This window comes from Amblyomma americanum, chromosome 1 (assembly GCF_052857255.1).
Source record: "Amblyomma americanum isolate KBUSLIRL-KWMA chromosome 1, ASM5285725v1, whole genome shotgun sequence".
In the NCBI taxonomy this organism is placed as follows: Eukaryota; Metazoa; Arthropoda; class Arachnida; order Ixodida; family Ixodidae; genus Amblyomma; species Amblyomma americanum.
Window position 1 is genome coordinate 92,652,744 of NC_135497.1, and position 19,828 is coordinate 92,672,571.

The 19,828-nt window shown below is 56.0% G+C and overlaps 2 protein-coding genes across 2 annotated transcripts in view; one reads left to right on the top strand and one right to left on the bottom strand.

Annotated features, from left to right (window-relative positions):
* The window catches only part of Rab3GAP1 (RAB3 GTPase activating protein subunit 1), a 190,796-nt gene that overhangs the window by 61,015 nt on the left and 109,953 nt on the right, over nucleotides 1-19,828 (bottom strand). The window lies entirely within an intron of this gene.
* The window catches only part of LOC144116094 (uncharacterized), a gene marked incomplete in the record, with an annotated part of 13,540 nt that continues 1,746 nt past the window's right edge, over nucleotides 8,035-19,828 (top strand). The window contains 7 exon segments of the mRNA XM_077650771.1: nucleotides 8,035-8,136; nucleotides 8,607-8,745; nucleotides 8,748-9,272; nucleotides 9,275-9,348; nucleotides 9,350-9,487; nucleotides 11,861-12,080; nucleotides 15,306-15,578. Coding sequence (XP_077506897.1) covers nucleotides 8,035-8,136; nucleotides 8,607-8,745; nucleotides 8,748-9,272; nucleotides 9,275-9,348; nucleotides 9,350-9,487; nucleotides 11,861-12,080; nucleotides 15,306-15,578 — 1,471 coding nt within the window.

Consider the following 19,828-nt stretch of genomic DNA (forward strand, 5'->3'; position numbering starts at 1 on the left):
GAGGAGATGCAGCCTTTTCGCAGCACCCGCTGGCGAATACCCCTTAACTTCTCAGCGGTACTGTTTATCCTCACTAAAGCAGAACCGACGGGCAGGCAATGCATCTCGGTATTAGCGGCAGCGCGACAAAGGCGGCGCGTTACAAAACGATGCTAGTATCACGGGGTGTACATGGAATGAGGCTGCGGAATGCGTAACGACAGAGAACCAACATCGGTCACGAGCAACTTAACAGCGTCCTCAACGCACATCGCTCAACAATTTTCCAAGCCGCCGGTGTTAGCGTCGCAGCTAAAACGCCAGAGATCGATCCAGGCGTAGCACTCGCATTTGCTTTCAGATAGAACATTTTATCCCATTCTGAGAACAGAGCACACGCAAAACATGCGTTACAACCCCTGACGCGACCACAAACCCAATGCCAGCACAGAAAGCCGCGAATGAATCGAACTTATGCGCAGCTGCTTCAGCCTCTTCTCGATATGAGCACGCCTTTAAAAATGAAGGACGCACGGGCCGCCCTTCGGATGAAGAGTCGGGCGCCACTGCAATAGCGGTATACGGCGCCCGGCGATCGTTTACTGACTCGGGTCCATCAGCGGCAGGTGCGGCCGCCGCTAATCGGCCGCCAGTGCCAGCCAGGGGGCACGGAACTGCACCGGCGACGCCCGCCGCCCTTGGCGCCGAGGAATGCCCGAGTGGCGGCGCGGCCCCCCAGATGCGCGTTTTCCCGCGGCGCCGCCGTCCCAAGGGCGCGCCCGCCACGCGAGAGGACTAACAAGGGTGGCTTCGCCAGGTCATCCCTGCGTGACGCGCCACGAAGCGTCGATCTGCGCTGGCAGAGACGGAAAACATAGAACCGGGCGCCCAAGCGGCGACCCGCGCACGCGCTCAGTGATTCACCCCCTTGCCTGGCGGAAATGGCACACAAGCTGCGGTCACCCTCGGCGCCCCCAACGCACGTTCGCGGCGACACTCCCGTTACCTCGCTGGTGCGATACCAGCGCAGTCGACCAGTAAGAGCCGCGCCCAGCAGAATGAATCCTCTCATCCTTGGGCAGCGCCTAAGCGGAACTGGTTGACTGCAGATAGGAGGTTATCGATCTACTTAAATGTGCTCTCCACCCAAACCTTGGCTGGGAAGTATGCCAGGTCAGAAATTTAACAAAAACTACCTTGAATCGCTTTCACTGCAAGTTCAAAGATTACGACGCAGAAAGAAGAGAATAAATGAGACTGAGCGCCGGATGTCCGAATAATAATAATTATTATTCGGACATCCGCGCTCAGTCTCCTTAACTCCGAAGCGAATCAAAATTCCAGAAGCAAGCCACAACAAACGCTAGCTCGCGCAGCCAGCTCGTCCAGATGCGCACGCGGCAGCTGCTGCGCAAGAGCAACGCCTGTCCGTGTGAAAGTGAGGCCAGTGGACTGTTCTTAAAGCACCCATTGTGACATCTGTGAGATGCCGCGCACTCGAGCACAGTGTGCAACGAGGCCAAGCACTCGTCCTGCGCGCCGCTCTCTTTCGTGCAATACACTTCCGGCCACAGAAGCTCCCGGTGACGCAGGCGATGCTATTTAGAAGCCCCGATTCCGGGGCTGCATACGTCAGCACACTTGACCCGTGACACGTCATTAGCACTCGCAGTTGCCTCACTATAGAAATCAAATAAGCAAGTCAAGCCCACAAACTGCGGACTTTACTAGACAGATGGACCCTGCTTTACGCAAACCGGCACGGTATACCCGCCGCGGTGGCTCAGTGGTTAGAACGCTCGGTTACTGACCTAGAGTGCCCGGGTTCGAACCCGACCGCGGCGGCCGCGTTTCGATGGAGGCAAACGCAAAGGCGCCCGTGTGCCCGGGTTCGAACCCGACCGCGGCGGCCGCGTTTCGATGGAGGCGAACGCAAAGGCGCCCGTGTGCTGTGCGATGCTAGATCCCCAGGTGGTCGATATTATTCCGGAGTCCTCCACTATATGGCACCTTTCTTCCTTTCTTCTCTCAGTCCCTCCTTTATCCCTTCCCTTACGGCGCGGTTCAGGTGTCCGCCGTGATGTGAGAGATACTGCACCATTTCCTTTCCTCCAAAACCATCTTTTTTTCTGCTCTGGGACCGCTGGTAAAGATGCAGCACAGAGACGACTGGTCGCTCCCGCCGGCCCCTACATCGGCTTTGTCGTCGTCATCATGCTAAATAAGCTACTGCTGGAAGAACGCCTCTCAGAACTGACCTCCATTCAGCCCAGACCCGCGCCAGCCGCATTCACGCTATGGAAGCTAATCCGCAAATTATCTCGCCACCCGACCTCCAGCCGCGCCAGGCTACGCTTCCCTTCCATTGGCTGTTCTAATAGAGAATCCATTGGCTTCCATTCTTCTAATAGGCTTCCATTCTGTTGTTCTAATAGAGAATTGGCATTCTCTGTCCGACACCCTCTACAGTACATGGGCCGAGTTCAGAATTTGCGGGGGCGCTGCAGGCGGCTGCACCACACACAGGGCTCCGCACAGTCCAGCAGTCACGGCACGTACTGTTTTCACCCAAAATAAAGACAAACGCTCATCGCGAAGCGTCGCTTGTCCGCACGGCAATCAATGCCCGATGAGCATTCACTGATTTCTCGGCAAATCTCTCTGGTTCAAGGGGTGCGGCGTCACTCGGGCGATATTGTCGTTTTCCTCGTCAGATTAGCTTCACAAACACGCGCGGGATGAATGAAAAAAGAAGAAGGAAAAGGAACACGGCGCGCAGTCTCTGTATTCTGCCCTCGTTCCCGCCGCAAGTGTCGCGGCGGCGGATTAAACACGGCGCGACAGAAGGCGGACAAGTGCGCGCAGAGATAGCGCCGTCCCACGCCCGCAGCTCGGCCTTCGCGGCGACTAAGTAGTCCTTGGCTATGGCTGTCGCAACGAACCGCTCCGTTCACCCGAGAACCTTTGTCGCTCGATATTTAGCGATAATCGCTTCACAAACAAGCCACTGCACACGCACCTTAAAGGCGCTTCCACAGCGCCGCAATCCAACACGCAGGCGACAACAGGGAGAGCGTTTGCCCCCCACCCGACCCTCGTCCTGCTGGGCGCGAACTGCGGGCGGGAAGCGAGAGTCGGTAGATACGCGGCGCTCCCCCACTTTCTCCGCCACGGAAAAAGAGGCCCGCATGCAGCGACGAGCGGAATCCCATTGAGGCTGCTACCCTTCGGGGCAATGGGATACGGCCCAAGGGCCGCCATTACCTCAGAGCGCCGGCCGAAGAGTGGACGATCAACTACGGCGCAATCGAACACGCGTTCGGGAGGGAAAGTCAGAGCACGGCGGCTGATTTGAGTCACGCGTCTGCCGCCGCCGTGACTCAAGGGGAAGGAGGCGCACTGGGCACGGAGCCACACGGACGGCCTCCGCCGCCCGGAACCCGTTCATTACACCCACCCCCGCGCGGAATGCCCAGCAATCAGGGCCTCTCGGGCCGCACCCGGGATGCGCGCGCTTCCGCGTCCCAGCCGTCGCGGTTCCAACCGGGACGCTCATTTCCGCGCCGCAAAACGCACGGAAGGACTCCTCGAGAGGTGCCGCTGGTCCCGCACTTTCGGACTACGCGCGGCTCTCGAATCAAACGAAGAGTAGCCTGCTCAATGGGCTCCGAGAAAACTTGTCGGACAGCTCGGAAATAACGGTTACCTAACAGCGAAGCATTCGTTATCAAGCCGGACATTAACGTCGTCTAACGCCGCCGCGGCACCGAAGCAAAGTTAACGCCTCGCGCTAACCCCCTTCAGTTCAAAGAAGAACGAGAACAGTGGCCGCTCCTGTCCCAGTAACAGCTGTTCCCAGCGACGACGGGGAGCTGAATGCGGCCGAAAAAAACCCCCGCAGGTGTTGAGCAGAAGCAGTCAGCAAGAAGCCGAGGCGTCCTGCACGCGTGCCCAGAAGGCGCCGCCATTTCCTCGCTTCAGGAATCGCGCGCCGTTCTATGTTGGGCGACCGCAGAATCGCAGGTGCGCTCGCAACGCCGACGACTGTTGGCGAAAGCGAGACTGCCACTGTGCGCGGGGCGTCATCAGAGGCCGGACTCGGCGCCGACAATGGGCCCGAGAAAGCGCGCCGGGCCACAAAGGGGGTCACAGCGAAAGGCCACTCGCCGGCCAGCGGCGCCTAAAAATACGGCGCGGGACGCGAGCGCAGGCGGCTCTCGCGGAGCGCCAAAGCAGCTCTCCCCAGGGATCATTCTGATCGCCGGCTCGCTCCAGGAAGCGTGGGGGCCCGCGGGGAGTCTTCCGCGGAGCCGGCAGCGGAAGCGGAAAGCCACAGACGTCCAGGTTTATACGCCTTCCGAATTCCAATCCCTCTTCAACGAGCAGCGCCGACTGGTCGCGCACGAGGGCGACCCCTGGAGCGGAGGAGCGCGCGATCGGCGGGCTCACGCCAGAACGTGCTATACGGGGCTGCGGAAAGGGGACGCGTGCATTTGGTCTCACATACAGTAAGCGCTCCGCTGTTCATAAAAACGCCCAAGAATTGAGCTCGGCCCTAGCAGTCTATGCAAGATAGAATATAAAAGCAAACATATAAAGAAAAAAACGCCGAAGGAAACATTCGCGGCTCTTAATTGACTTGTTTTGACGAGGAGCACGCGGCAAGCAGTGAAAGTTTTCTAGGCGCAAAGATTTTTTTTTATGGGGCTTTAACGTCCCAAAGCGACTCGGGCTATGAGGGCCGCCGTAGTGAAGGGCTCCGGAAATTTCGACCACCTGGGGTACTTTATCGTGCACTGACATCGCACAGTGAACATGGGCCTCTAGAATTTCGCCTCCATCGAAATTTGACCGCCGCGGCCGGGATGGAACACGCGTCTTTCGGGTCAGCAGCCGAGCGCCATAATCACTGAGCCACCGCGTCGGCCTAGGCGCGAAGATCTGACGGTCATCCTCCCATCGTGCCGACGGCACCTCACGCATACGGTACGAATAAACAAACGAGGCTCGTTCCTGGCCTAGTTCGTTTCGGCATACTGGAGATAGCCAACTTTTCAAGACACATATCTGTATACGGAAATTCGCGCTACTATGCTCTCAAAAAGCAACAGCAAACTTCATATATTGCTCACGTTAGGCGGACAGCAAAGGGAGCACACAATACGGAAGCGCGTGAGAAATGCTTGTCAGCGCAGTCCCCACAAGATGCGAACAGAGGAAAGAAGAAGAAAAAACGCGCAGGCGGCCTGCAGCGATACGGAGCGCACTCCGAAAAATAAAAAAAATAACAAAGTGGCTTCAAAGCCCTACCGGTCGCCACCGCAAAATAATGCCGCACAGTGTTCAAACCCAAGCGCAGACAAAGGCGGCCACAACGAAAACGCGGAGCAATACCGAGGTGTTTCACCAGTGCTCCTCCGGTGTCTCGCTGTTGACATCATCGACACAGAAGCGCCACGGGCCAACGCTGACGTGAAGGTTTGACCAACGCGACAGGCGCCGATCGAGACGTTTCTCGGTCATGGACGCCCAGCAGGCGGTAAAGGGCGTGAAAGGATGCTGCAACGCCGGACGGCTCCCTAAATTTTTAGCGTCACAAAAAAGGGCAACATTCGAACCCTTGTTCCTTGAAGGTGCAAGCGAAAGAAGCAAAAGTACCGAGTTGTACGACTGCACACATATATGCCACGCTGCAAATGTCAAAGAACGTGAATGCACTCTCCCTGGCATATTCGTGCGTTGCATCGTACGCATGGCCTTCGGTGGAAACTATAAGCGGAACCAGACAGAACGGAGGGTAGAAGCGCTGCCACATTTTCGAAGATATCATCAATGCACTCCGATGAGCGCCTGTCGCATCGCGCTTCTGCTCTTCTTACACTTTCTGGTTTAGTTCCCTTGTAAGCCAAGCTTTATTCATTTCTGCGCAGAGCACGCCTCCAACCCGAAGTCGGCTTCACCGCAGTTAAAGTACTTCGCCGAAGCGCACCTCCAGGAGGCTGTCGGTTTCAGAAACGGCCGCGAGGCATTCACGCGACTTCACTTCCGCCACTGCCCCTCGTTTTTTTTTGTCGTTTTTTTTTCATGCGCCAGACATCAACGGATGCCGCACTTGGTTGCAAATGATGCACAAATATACGCTGCAAGTGCGTCAGCGCATAAGGCTAAGCGGCGTCAAGCAACGAGATCGAGCAAAGTGCAAAGCTTGAAAGCCGCTATAGTTTTGCTCCTTTGTTCGAACTGTGACAATTCATGATCGCCACTCAAATAAACAACGCCACAACGAGCGGCGAAGTGAGCAGAAAGCGTCGAACTCTTCTTCCGCTAACTGAACGAAGCCAAGTTCGCAGCAAACCGGATCACTGCGACGCGTACAGTGAAGAAATCTTCAGCGCCCCAAATTCAACGGACGGTGAACAGATGCCGCTCTCGCTGGCACTTTCCTCTTCCTTTCGGGTCATAGAGTGCACCGCGGTTCGGGCGATACACGCTGTGCATTCTCCATGGCGGGCGCGCGATAGGGAACGCCCCAACGTGCTTCTTTGTTTATGGACTCGTGGCGTTCTTTTCCTCGGACGCCGCAACGGGAGACGACAATGGCGGCGATCCATTTCGAGGCCTGAAAAAGGGTCCGCTAGGGTCACAGGTCGCTGCTCGACGGCGGCTGCCCGGGTTATTCCTTTGTGCAGACGAAGAACCGGCCGCTGATATACTTTTGGTGCACGCGACGCTCGCCAGCAAGAACGGACGAGGCTCGATACGGCACGCAAAAAAAAAAACGTGGCTAGCGTAGCATGACGCCGGACAGCAGTATGCAAGCACAGAAGCAAGCCAAGCGAGCGGATAGCGCGCACAGTGCAGCCGCATGCCAGCATAGAGCCTGCAGAGAAGCCAAAATAAAAAAAAAAACACATCTAAAGTATAGTCTCTCTAAACTAACACGTGTAACAGGCAAAGGCGGGCTATATAGTTGGTGGTCAGCAATGAAGTGCATATTGCAACCGCGCAAAACGACCAGGGACAAATAGAAGAAAGCACATTTGTATTTTTAAAGCTCGCATTGATTGATTGATTGATTTTATGGCATTATAACACTGATGTACCGGTTTGCTCGTAGGGTTAGCCTAGCTTACCGTATTCTGAAAGTGAAACCATCTTTCTACAGGCACAGATCATGCGCACAAAAAACTTGATTTTAGGTCATCTGCGAATACATCGGAACTACACCAAGTAACCTTGAAAGCATGGCTTCCATAAGACAGCGCCGGACTGAGAGGCGAGAAGCAGCATATAGCGATGCTCCCGTTTTTTCGTCTTTTCTTTTTTGCTAAATTCTACAAAAGGGCCGTGAGAGTTCACCGCCAACTAAGCCCCTCGTCGAAAATCTGACTGCTTTAAAATCAGTTTAAATTTCAATTTTGCATTAATGCGAAACGCCCAAGTTTGTCGGCTTCGGAAAGTTGGCACGTGAGAAATTTCCTTCGCGTGATGCGGAAAAATTTCGCGCAATAGGGCACGGAAATATGTGCACATTTTGCCATGAAAAAAAAAAAATGAACAGAGGAGGCAGAAGCTGTACGAATTCCTAAAGGCCGGGAAACTCGACAAGCAAACATTCCGAAAGAGTGATAAGTAGGCTTTTAGTTTTCCTTTTTCTACCGCACTGTTTTTCCAGCACCGTTTCTGCTATGATTCTGCTGGAGACTATAATCCTGGAGAGTACACTCCTGGGCCCTCTCTTCAGCTCCGTGCCCACGACAGCGAAATGACGTCGGCCGAGAGGTGTATACTGCCTCGCTTTGTACTACGCAGCAGAAATATCTAAAAACTTGGCGTGTACGCAGGGGTTAGGCTATCTATAGAAAAGATGAACGCAGTACAAGATGCAGACCACGAGGAGCACGTCCTTGATAGATAAGACGCCGCAACGCCCTTCGGTTGCAAGGCGCATTCGCTCCCATTGTATAAACGTGCAGACGCCGACGCATGGCGCTCACTTTCAGCTCACGACTCATTCAGAGCCGTATATATCTGGCATCGCGTATGCAGCTACACATGTTGGCCGAGAGGCCCGCCGTGTGCCCAGAGGACCGGCCGTTCGCTCGCGGTCCCGATGAGGAGGGAACAGGAAGCTACCTCGGGCGCCTCTCCATCCTGGTCAGGCGCGCCGCCGTATACCCGCTCGCAGCCCAGCTGTGGGAACGCGGCCCGCATAATGAGTCAGCCGGCAGAGATGCGCGCAGCGAGAATACGACGCCGTGCCGAAGAACACGAGCGCCAAAAACTACGCCCGCACTCTTTTTTTTTTTGCGAAAGGAGGCTCACGTAATCAACATACACAGGTGTACTACAGTCACGCCGGCAACGACAGCAGTGGAATGAGCGCGCTGGTTAGGAAAAAAAAAGAAACGACCGCTATCACTGCGTTAGCAATGGCAACAAAGCAGTCTCACAATATCGCGAGCACGTAATCGCGCCACAAAGGGCTTCACGGCGCACGCGCGGCTGATATATGCCTGCCCTTGTTCGCAGAGTCGGGGCTAAAATGGTGGCCCTGAGGCGGGCCCAGAGTTCCGGCGGCAGTGGGCTGAAGTCGGCGGCATGGAGACTCGGTGGCCGCGCGGTAGCGACTCCACAGCGGGGCTGGCCATGCTGCTGCTGCTGCTGCTGGCGGGCTCCCGGCGGGCGGGGCGCAGGTGGCGGGGCTGCCGGCGCTCGGCTGCAGCTACGACCAGGGCCAGCAGGCGCTGCTCTGCTCCAACACCACCTGGACAAGGTGCTCACCTCGGTGCGCATCTTCGGCACCATCCTCAACCAGACGCTGGAGCCGCGCAGCGTGGCCATCTGGGACAGCCAGCTGCCGCAGCTGCCATTCTTCCTCGGGCAGTTCAACCGGTCGCTGAGCGCGCTGCGCCTGGTGCGCTGCCACACGGAGCACGTGTTCCCGGACGCCTTCTCCGGGCTGGAGCAGCGGCTCACCGCGCTCGACCTGTCCGAGAACTCGCTCTTCTCGGTGCCCTACGCGCTGGGCACGCTGCGAAGCCTCGAGGTGCTCAACCTCTCCCGGAACTCGATCGCCGTGCTGCGGCCGGGACCCGTGTTCTCGCGCACCAGCGCGCTCCGCGTGCTCGACCTGTCGGGGAACTTGCTGGGCGTCGACCCGCAGTTCGTGACCGGGGTCCAGGCGCCAGAGGGGGACCACGCCGAGCTGTCCATGAAGCTGGCCGAGAACCTGACGGCGCAGGACTTCGACGTGGCGCCGCTGGCCGGCAGCCTGGAGAGGCTGCTGCTGGCGCCAACCGGCTGGCCACCGTGCCCGAGCAGCTGCACCGGCGGCCCTTCCCGCGGCTCCGAGAGCTCGACCTCAGCGGACAACGCGCTCACCACGCTGCCGGACTTTGGTGCCGCGCTCATGCCAAACCTCGCCGACTTCAGGGTGCGCGGCAACCAGCTCGAGACGGTGCCCTTCTACAGCATTCCGCCGGCAGAGAGCTCGTGGACCTCTCCGGTAACAATCAATTACGTTTTATTTCGCATGACAGGTCAACGAATCTGGCTTATGGGGGTTCAACGTCTCAAAGCGACTCAGGCTATAATATGAATGGACGTAATTGAGGGAGTGCACGGCGAAATCAGGTGACGCATTCGAGCTAAAAGGCTGCAGACATGTCTATTCCGATAGGACACCTTTCACGTGAAGTAAGCAGTGCCGTTAACCAACAGCAATCCAAAGCATTTTTTTTTCTTTCGCTCGGTCGTACTGTACTGCAAACAGAAAAAAAAAATGGCTGAACAGTACATCTTCCCGCGGCCCATCCGCGCACAAAGGACATAGCAACGCACACGGGGCGCGCGCGGACGAAGCGAAGGCAAAAAGCAGCAAGGCGCGCGCGTTCCGAGAAGTTTGCCCAAGAAATTTCGCCGCCGGGCGTTCGATCCGAATCGTGAGCGAGCATAAACGCGGAGTAAAGGCCCTCGCGAGAGCGCTATTATTTCCAGGCGCGTATTAAAAACCTTGACATGGTTGCGTTTCGCCTTTAAAGCTCGCGGCACGCGGGCGGAAAAGCCATTAGGCGGCAGTGGGCTCGCCGCGCGTTCCATCAGCCTCGGCGGAGACAGCAGAGGTCGGCCGTTAGGAAGACGCCCTGCAGGGGCCCTCCTCCCGTCGGGAAATGAGCCGCCCTCGGCGGTCGCGCACAAAGCGCGCGGAGAGGCCGCGATCAGCCTTCACCCGCGCGGACAGCTGGCCCGCCTTTGTGCCGCCGCCAAGAGCCCGGAACTCCTGACAGGACCCTTGCCCCGGGCGCGATGAGACGCTCCTTCGCAACCCCGCAGCATCGCGCGGGGTATCTGCATGCGCTAACGAACTGCAGCCCAATCGAATCGCGCGCGCACACATCGACGCCGCTAGGTTGGCCAACAGCCCAGCGAAGAACGAAGAAAAAAGAAAGAAAAACAAGCAACAATGCACCGCGTCTGACTACCTCCGAGGGCTGAACGTGACGGGGCGCTTCGGAGGGGGCAGAAAGGCCGCAACGTCTGCGCGGGTATGCAGCCTGCGGGGCGCCGCCACGCCGCGCGAGGCTCTCTTGCCGCCGCCAGCGCTCTAATTCGCCGCCGAGATAGCGACAGCTTCCACAGCGGAGAGCAGCAAACGACGGGGCGCTTCAAATTTCATCTCCAAAGCTGGGGACAACCTTCACCTAGTCTGACTGCGAAATCTGGGCGGTTTCGTTTCATTCAACAACAAGCTAGCGCCATATAGAAAGAATTCGGACAAAGGCCTATCTTACGTACCGTGACTCGAATGCGACGTTCCCTCATCCCATTAGAGAGTTTTAGTTTCACGTACGTAGAGGCTTCACGTACGTAGAGCTCTTACGGGTGACCAGTGCGCATGCGCAGAACGCAAAGGGTATGAGCGAGTCTCACGTACGTACGTGAGATTCGGATTTTTACGTTGCGGTCTTTGCGTTGCTTGCGTATGTAGCATTGACAAACATGGCGGCACCCTGCCCGCCGCTTCACGGCGATAACAGCTTCGTCGCTAATCCCTCGAGGCGATATGGTGTTCTAAACAGCTGTATTCGCCTTCGATTTGCCCATTCTTACCCTCGCATAAGGTTTCAAGCGACAAATAGCCTTTGTTTTTCGGACAGAAAGGCGACTTTTCAGCTGCTAAGCCTGACGAAATAGCGTTGGTCGTCGTCATAGCAACGGTCTCGCTATGAATGGCTTCGCTTAATGACTTGTCTTGGATGATTTTGGCTACAACCAGTGTCTGTTTCTTAGTAGATGGCGCTAGGCGTAACGCGCGGTGTGTTTCGCGTACGTGTAACTATAAGGGTTTTTCAAACCACCTGCGTGCACGCTACGTAGACTTCTCACATTTGCGTACGTGAACCCTCTACGTACGTGAAACTAAAACTCTCTATTACGAATAAACAAGCATAAGCGATGCGTTGTGCAGGAATCACGGTCACGCAGGGTTGTGCAACAGACGGCACAGCTACATAGAACGAGCGCCGCGTATACAGCGTACACGCACGGACACAGCGGGCAGGGCTTCGTGCTCAAAGGATGCATCCGGCGCTTTGTTCCCTCCGCCGTGAGGTCGAAAAAGCAAGAGCGACCCGCGACGAGCTGCTCCGCGAGCAACAGTCGCAACAACCAAGCGCACACACCGATCCGCCCGCCGCAGCAGCGCCGGCGGTCGCAAATGTAGGTAGTACTGGCGAAAATTGCCAGCGCCCGCATCAAACGCTCGATATGCTCATTTTCTCCGCAACGGTGGCAAAATAACGAAAGTGCGCGAGCTGCCCCTAACAACCGCGCCGCCAATCGCCGCACGCAACACGCATCGGCGGCCGTGCCCTGCCAGTCCTCCGAGAAGGGGGAAGGCGCGCCCAGACAAGCGCCAAGGAGCGGCGCCCAGAAGCAGGCCAGGGGCAGCGCGGACGCTTCGAGGAGGCGAGACGAACACGCCGCGGCCAGAAAGGACAGCCTGCCGCGGCCAAAACGTGTCACGAACACAAAGAACGCGCGACGGTGGCGGCAGAACGCGAACCAGAGCTATTACGTCGACACACATCCGGACACGGGCGAGCGGCCGCCGAGCTGGATGCGGGTCGCCCCCGTCAGGGAGCCCAAAAGCGCCGCCGCCGCCATGACCCCCCCCCCCCCCCCCCCTACTACCACACATACACTTTTTTTCCTCGAGAGCCCGTAGTTGTACGCGTACCGCCGAACCCCACACAGCCCGAATTCGAAACGGCGCCGCCGCCGACAGCAGTGCCGCAGAACCATCAACCACTGCATCAGGCCCCACGAAAAAGTCGGCGAATACGCTGGAGTACTGGAGAGAGATGGGCCTACTTGCACGTCCGAGGGTAGTTCGGTGGCCTTGTCTCCGCAGTGCACAGAGCTTACGAAAGAGGACGCCCGAGTCAGTGATGCGGCGCTGGTGTACAAAAGCGAAAATGACTGCTCTTGTGTAGGCATAGAAGCCATTAAAGACACTATTCGGAACCGAAACGAAGGCACTAGCATGCGAAAATCGTCTGACGTTACCTGTATATCGCCTATATGTGTACAATTCTGATAGCACCCGTGCGCGTAATTAGTGTCAGTTTCGTTCGAACAACTGTTTTCCGATATTCCCAAGTGCGGAGAAGGCCGTTAGAGCAAAAGGCGCCGCCATGAACGTCGTGTACAAATCATAAGCGCACGCTCCCAACTCTGCCAACCCCGCACATTTTCGTAAGGCAAAAAAAAAAATGAAAAACTAAGAAGTATCTACCATAATCTGTACCAGTGTCCTTTGCTCCTTGCCGTCTTCCTTGTTGCGAAACTTACACTGACAGCTCTACAGATGCCACGTAGCTGAACTGTTCATATCATCGAATCGTGAACAGACGACGCACTTGTGCACAGCGGATAGAAGCAGCCAACCATTAAGCTCGTTATCCGGAAATGCGCAGACGTATTATCTTTCATTAAAGAGGCGTGATGCTAACCACGTGAGGCACCTCGTAAACAAACAAGTGCGGATGTCCCCTTTCGCCTGAAAGTGTCGCAGCGACTACCAATCCCGCACAATGAGCTCGGTAATCTCCAAAACCGTCCAGCGAAGAAAGAGAGGCGTTAACACCGCCGAAGGAGCACTTGTCGCCTCGACCTTCGCCGGCGGGGTGCCGCCACGCTCGGCGAAGAGCCGTCAACCCTTTGCGTGTCACTAAACGCACGTCTGCGGGCCGTGTCCGATCGCGGCGCACGGAACAGCGAGCCCGCACCTGTCCGGGACGGCTCGTTTAATGCGAAAGGTGTCGGTGCGCGTCCTCGGAAGCGAGAAGCCAGTCACGGAAGGCAGCGTACGTTTGTTCTAGACCCGGCGCACTAGCGGCAAAAAAACACGAGGGGCCGCCCTCCGAGGGCGGACGCGGCCGGCAAGCAGCGCCGCATTACGCAACTACTTTAACCTGCTTTCCCCGAGCCGCTTCCAAAGGCCTTTTGTTTTCTTTCCATTCGGCCCCGCAACCGGTTTGCGCGACAAACTACACGGTACATTACAAAGGACCGTCGCCCGGTGCGTGCCTTTTCTTTCGTCGCAGCAGCCAACAAGCAAACACGCGGCCAAGCACGCCCCGAACGCACCCACGCCGAGACGGCAAAGCATCGCTTTTCTTCGCCTTTCCCGCCTGTCTGGCCCGCCTCCTCCCGACAGGCATTCTTCAGCCGCTCTCTTTTGCCCTCAGCTGCCCCGAAAGGTTCCTCCGGGAGAATTCCCGGACGGCCTATTTACGAGCAACACCCTCGCTTACGAGCGCTCCCCAGGGACGATGCGGTGCGTCCCCTGCAAAATTAAGACTCGCGTCCCTCGACATTTCACGGGACAGACGTGCAACTGCCGAGCAGCAGGCCGAGCACGCAACGTCCGTCCCATATAAGAGTTCTGGAATGAGCAGGCTGCGCGCGCACCGTTCGCAAACAGTGCGCAGTCAGGCCGGACGAAACGGGTCAAATAGAACGCCGTCATTTGGAAGGTTGAGCAGACAACGGTGCATGAATACAAAAAGTGCTACTCTGCAGCTTCCGGAGTTTGTACGAAATGATTAAGAAGGCGAACCGTGGCGAAATTTTTAACCAATGGTACAACACGATAGCCCACCTTCTGTCGTCACCTCGTCAAGGCAGCACTCTTCGCTGCGCTTCGCCAGTCCTCAGGAATCTTAGGTCAACGTTTTCGCTCATATAATATATTTTATCAAGGGAAGTTTCATCGAAACGTTTATTTAACTTGAGAATTTGTGAGGACACGGCAACGTTACGCGTCTAGGTCACGATGTCAGTGAGGGTTTCCCACACAAGACATCACTGACCACAGCGTTAGTGAAGCTCTGTGTGTCAGACAATTACACGGCACAATGTCAAAGAAGCGTACAGCTATTAAAGTGAGAACAAGGTCCATTCTTCCATTTGCTACGTTCTTGTACTGTTAGAACGGGAACGCAAAGTGATCTGTATCTACACGAAGCCAGATCAGTTTCGTGATTATGCAACATGCGCCTGCGCACATTGTTGGGATCCTGCCCATTACTGCTAACGCATACCGGAAATCGCCAGCTCCGCTTTTATATACCAAAAATATTCGCTACACCAGGGCGGAAAGCTGGGCGAGTTGGACGGCATTCATCTTCGAAGAAGCGCGAGGCACGGGTACACACGGAGAGGGACAAGTGGTCGTGTTGTCGTCCCTTTGCCTCATTCGTGCTCACCAGAAGATGAATATTCGCTACTCTGGGGCACTGCAGCTGACGCAGCAAGCGTATAATTTGAATAATACATTTAATGGGATTCGTGCATTACAGCGAATTTCGATTCGAGCATTTTACAGCACCGCGGCTGCTGCGTTTTTATGGAGGAAAAACGCTAAGGCGCCCGTGTGCTGTGCGATGTCAGTGCACGTTAAAGATCCCCAGGTGGTCGAAATTATTCCGGAGTCCTCCACTACGGCACCTAATTCTTCCTTTCTTCTTTCACTCCCTCCTTTATCCCTTCCCTTACGGCGCGGTTCAGGTGTCCAACGATATATGAGACAGATACTGCGCCATTTCCTTTCCACCAAAAACCAATTATTATTATTATTATTATTTACAGCAACCGGAACCTGAATTTGCAAAGACAAGCAAGACAGTTCTCAGAAATCAGAGTGATTGCAACTAGGACCACTCGATGGAGCGAGCAAAGGGCGGGCTGCAGATGCAATAAAAAAAAAAGTGCGCCGGATGTCCGCCATTACTAAACCGTGGCCGCCGCTGCGTGCGCAGGCAACCCTCTGCGGTGCGACTGTGGTGCGCTGTGGCTGCGCGAGCTGCAGTCCGGTCCGGCCGGTGCGCCGCGCGTGCGGCTGCCACCGTGCGCCAGCCCCGAGGGCTACCGCGGCCGCTCGCTGAGCTCCATCACACCCGAGGCGCTCTGCTGGCACGGCAACCAGACGCGCCAGTTTGGATACCGCCTGCGGGGATTCAGCGAGCACGCGCTGCTGGCGCTCACCAGCCTCGAGAGCAGCCTCACCGTCACCTGGAGCGTCGCCAACAAAGGTACGTACGCACACTTCTCCGGCCTCGGAAGCTCCGCCTTGTTCTAAGCTAACGCGGGAGTTTAGGTTCACTTTTAACAAGGAACGAGTTTCTAAACGGAAACAGGGTAAAAAGTATCTAGGGCCAAATGAGCAAATCTGTGGCGGCCGCGTATCATCTACTACGGCGTCACGTGGCCCTCTCGAAGAGATGCAAAGCAAGCTAGCCGCGGAGTCCCACATGGTAACCAGTGCTACAGACACGGACACAGAGAGAAGCGACATGACACACGCGTGTGTCCAGTCGCTTGTTTCTGTGTCTGCAGCGCTAGTTACCACGTCGGAATCCATAAAACAACTAGCCCAATCAAGAGCATTAGCCGCGGAGCTCAGTTGCGTTGTCCCGGCTCTGACAACGAATGACATAACGCGAAGGCAACCGCCAATATCCAGACACCACATGGGGTGTAGATGGCGAATAGAAGCGTCCACCCTTTCTGTCTGGTTTCGAAATGTCAGTATACAGCAGCAGGCAGTTAAGTATTTAGACCAAGCAGGAACGTATCCAAGGGGGGGGGGGGGGGGGGGTGGGGGGTGGCAAGGTGCCCCCAACCCCCCTCTTCGCCCTTACCCTCCCCCCCCCCCCCCAAAAAAAAAAATCGAGCTCAACCCCTACCCCACCTGTCCTCCTAGAAGTTTCTCGTTAACCATGCAACCCCCCCCCCCTCCCCTAAAAAAAAAAATCTGGCTACGTGCCTGTGACAGGAATGCTCTCGGTAAGCCTCTTCCTGTGCATAACTGCGCCACCACGTAAGCTGATGCGTCACTTGCCCGGAGTTCACAAAGACTCGGTATTAACTCATCAGGATGGTGTTGTTGCTGGCTGCTCTTGGGAGCATTTTCATTTGGCTTCATTCGTCTGTGCTACCACGGCTAGCTTTCCAGTGAAAGCAGACGGCTACCGAACGCAAGTGCACTGGCGTCAGGGAAAGATCCGCTGCCTCTTCTGGAATCGCCAGTCGCACAGTGTGACTGCACACGCACTGGACCGTAAGGGGAAAGGGCGTACGCGGGGCGGTGCGCAAAGACGAGGGCCGCCTCTCCCTGGACTGCCGTGGCGGGTGTCGCGAATTTGGCAAATGGCGCCTGGCTAACGCTGCGTGACACGCCTCGCGTTGCACCAGTTGCTTTTTGTCTCCGCTTTCACTCTGTGCCGGGGCCAGTGACCCGCCGTCAAGCTGGCGAACCCAGAGGCTGGCACGGACGGACAATGCGGAAAAGATTCAGCTGAGGCAACAAGTGACGCGGGGATGACCGAACAACGCGTGGAATGGCGCCCGCACCTGACAAACTTGAGCAACAGACTAACTGGTGGCATAGAACTTCGCTTCCAAATCATTCCTGCGTCACTGGTATTCTCGACTGATGAGTATGCTGCACGCAGGTGAAACCGGCCGTCAAGAAATAAAAAAGTAGGTACTCCCTCCGTCCCAAACACAAAAGCCCGGCGATGAAGCAACCGCGCAGAATTCTAGCAAAGCGCGCGCAAGGAGACGCACAGGCCGACTGCTAATGCAAAATAACCAGGAGGCCCTGAGGGGGCGAAGGGCGGTCGTTGGAACAAAGGCGCCAAAACGCAGGGCGACCAGCACGCCCGGGGCAGCTAGCTAGCTCTCCAGGCAGCGCAAGACAGGGCCGCGAAGAGGCACCCCACTTCCACCAACCGCGCGTCGGAGAAGGCGGCTGCCGAGGGTCGCTCTCCGCTCCTCTTCTCACGCCACTCGGAGACGAGCCGTTGTTGCAATTAGGTGCCGCCTCCCCGGCAGCGGCATGCCAAGTGGGCCGACACAATGTGGAGCGGCCCCTTCCACACCCCTGGGCCAAGGGCGAGCGCTCTCATTAGCGGCGGTTGCGGACCTGCAGCGGGGGCTGCTGGCGCGCGAGGTTGTCATCCCCGCGGCGAAGAGGAGGGAGGACCCGCCGATCAATCAACACCGCCGCGGAGAGGCTCGGCCACTCGATTACGGGCCACCGAGGCACGGCCGATAATGCGATTCCGTGTCCCCGGAGCCTTCTTGGCGCTAATTTCGGCGTGCCATTCGCGCAGAACAAAAGCGCCATTCTTAAGGACGAAGCGTGTGCGAAGTGAAAGGCATTGCGAACGAACGTGGAAGTACAGAAACGCGCCAGTAGAGCGCACGTCCATCGGAAGAGCATGCGTGCGAAAGCGCGCTGCGCTCCTGCGCGTTCTACGACACACCCAGCCTCGTGACCGGTCGGCGGCACCATTCCGGAACGGCCGCGCCAAAATGAAGGGCGCGCTCACACGTTCCTTTCTTCTGTTGTTTTGTCCTTGCACGATTTCGTTGCTTTTCCTTCGTGCACTATGCACTGTACATGGATCGATGGATGCAGAGGCCGACACGCATACATGGGGACGGAGGAACTCTGAATGCGATGAACGAAGCTAAGGCATATGGCTTGCTGGTGTATACTTGGGAAACGTGTGACCAACGGTTCTTGATCCGGGAACCGGAAAAAAAACTGCGCATAGACGCAGCAGAAATGCGCTAGTTCTTGAACACCTACCCGCCGCGGTGGCTCAGTGGTTAGGGCGCTCGACTACTGATACGGAGTTCCCGGCTTCGAACCCGACCGCGGCGGCTGCGTTTTTATGGAGGAAAAACGCTAAGGCGCCCGTGTGCTGTGCGCTGTCAGTGCACGTTGAAGATCCCCAGGTGGTCGAAATTATTCCGGAGCCCTCCACTACGGCACCTCTCTCTTCCTTTCTTCTTTCACTCCCTCCTTTATCCCTTCCCTTACGGCGCGGTTCAGGTGTCCAACGATATACGAGACACGATACTGCGCCATTTCCTTTACCCCCCAAAAAACAATTATTCTTGAAGACCTTCCTGATATGAACAAACCCGCCAAAACATCCACGTTACTGTACGATCCAGATACAACACGTGCGCTTCGTCGCGGTACAGCGAATTTTTTTTTTTAATGTGCGGATGTACAGTATACGCTCACTTTGCAATGTATTCATCCACACAGCGCCTGTCCTGTCATATCTGTCTGAGTGCTCACCTGACAAAAGTAGCCCAGACAGGCATAGAAATAGGCCCAAAGCTGCCGTTTACCTCATTCAGATATTCATACACTAGAATAGCTCATAAACATAACATTCGTTGTTGGCGCTGACATTTTTGCCCGGTGCACCGGGCAAGCACAAAGCACAACAACGGCAACGGTGGCAGCTGCACATTAACAGCGCTTATAGAGGGTGCTTTGCAGTTCATTAAATGAAATGACTTTTATGAACGAGGGCTATACAGCTGTGCTGTGAGGCATGCGGTGGTAGCTGGCTCCGGTTTAAATAGGACATAAGTTCCTGGTTGTCCTCAGGGAAAGCTCAATGTAGCTCAATGTTGAAAAGCTGAATGCACTGCCAATAATCTCGGCGCAGTTCACGGCGTAAAGCGCTCTCTTCCGTGCCAATACATCGCGTGAGTAGTAACGGCACGCTGCAGTGGGCAACGTGTTTTACGCATCATCGTTTCAAAGACGCGAGTAACAGCGGGGTCAGCCACTGCATTTTACAAGTCGTAATGCAGCGCGCCTCGATCAAGTATCGTTATTACACGCCAGAAAAGAACAGCGACTTCCGACAAGCCCGAATGTATAGTTGAACGCGGGACAATGGCCCGCGTAACTCCGCAGCGTTCGCAAGCGTGGTGATCAATCACTGCTCCTCGAGCGAACAACACGGTATACGGGGACAAGAGGTCGTGAGCACGCAATCCTTTCAAAGGCTACTGGCGTGCAAAAACAAGCCTGCCTATTGAAAATGTTGCACCGGGGGAGGGCGGGTGCGGCAGGGCAATTTTCTTCCGGCAGCTGACAGTCTTATGTAACTTTAGCAAATGCTCACACACGATTTCAACTAAGAGTGCGCCTTCACTGAAACGTAAATAACGCGGAATATCTTCCCGGTCAATGAAAAATAAATCGCACAGCGAAAATGGCAACGTGCAGAACAGGACACCGGTTAAAAACGTCATAGAAGGCTTCAGCAAAATGCGACAACGCTAAAAAAAAAAAGAGGCCGTAACAACTTGGCACGTGCATGATCTTCTGCAAGATTATATTTGCAAAAGGCAAACATCGGCACCGCTCCGCAATCTTTCGTATAAAATTAAAGATTGCAACGGGCCCCTTTCGCTGTTTGGTCGGAAACATGTCTCACGCCATAATTCCCCAGCAAGTGTG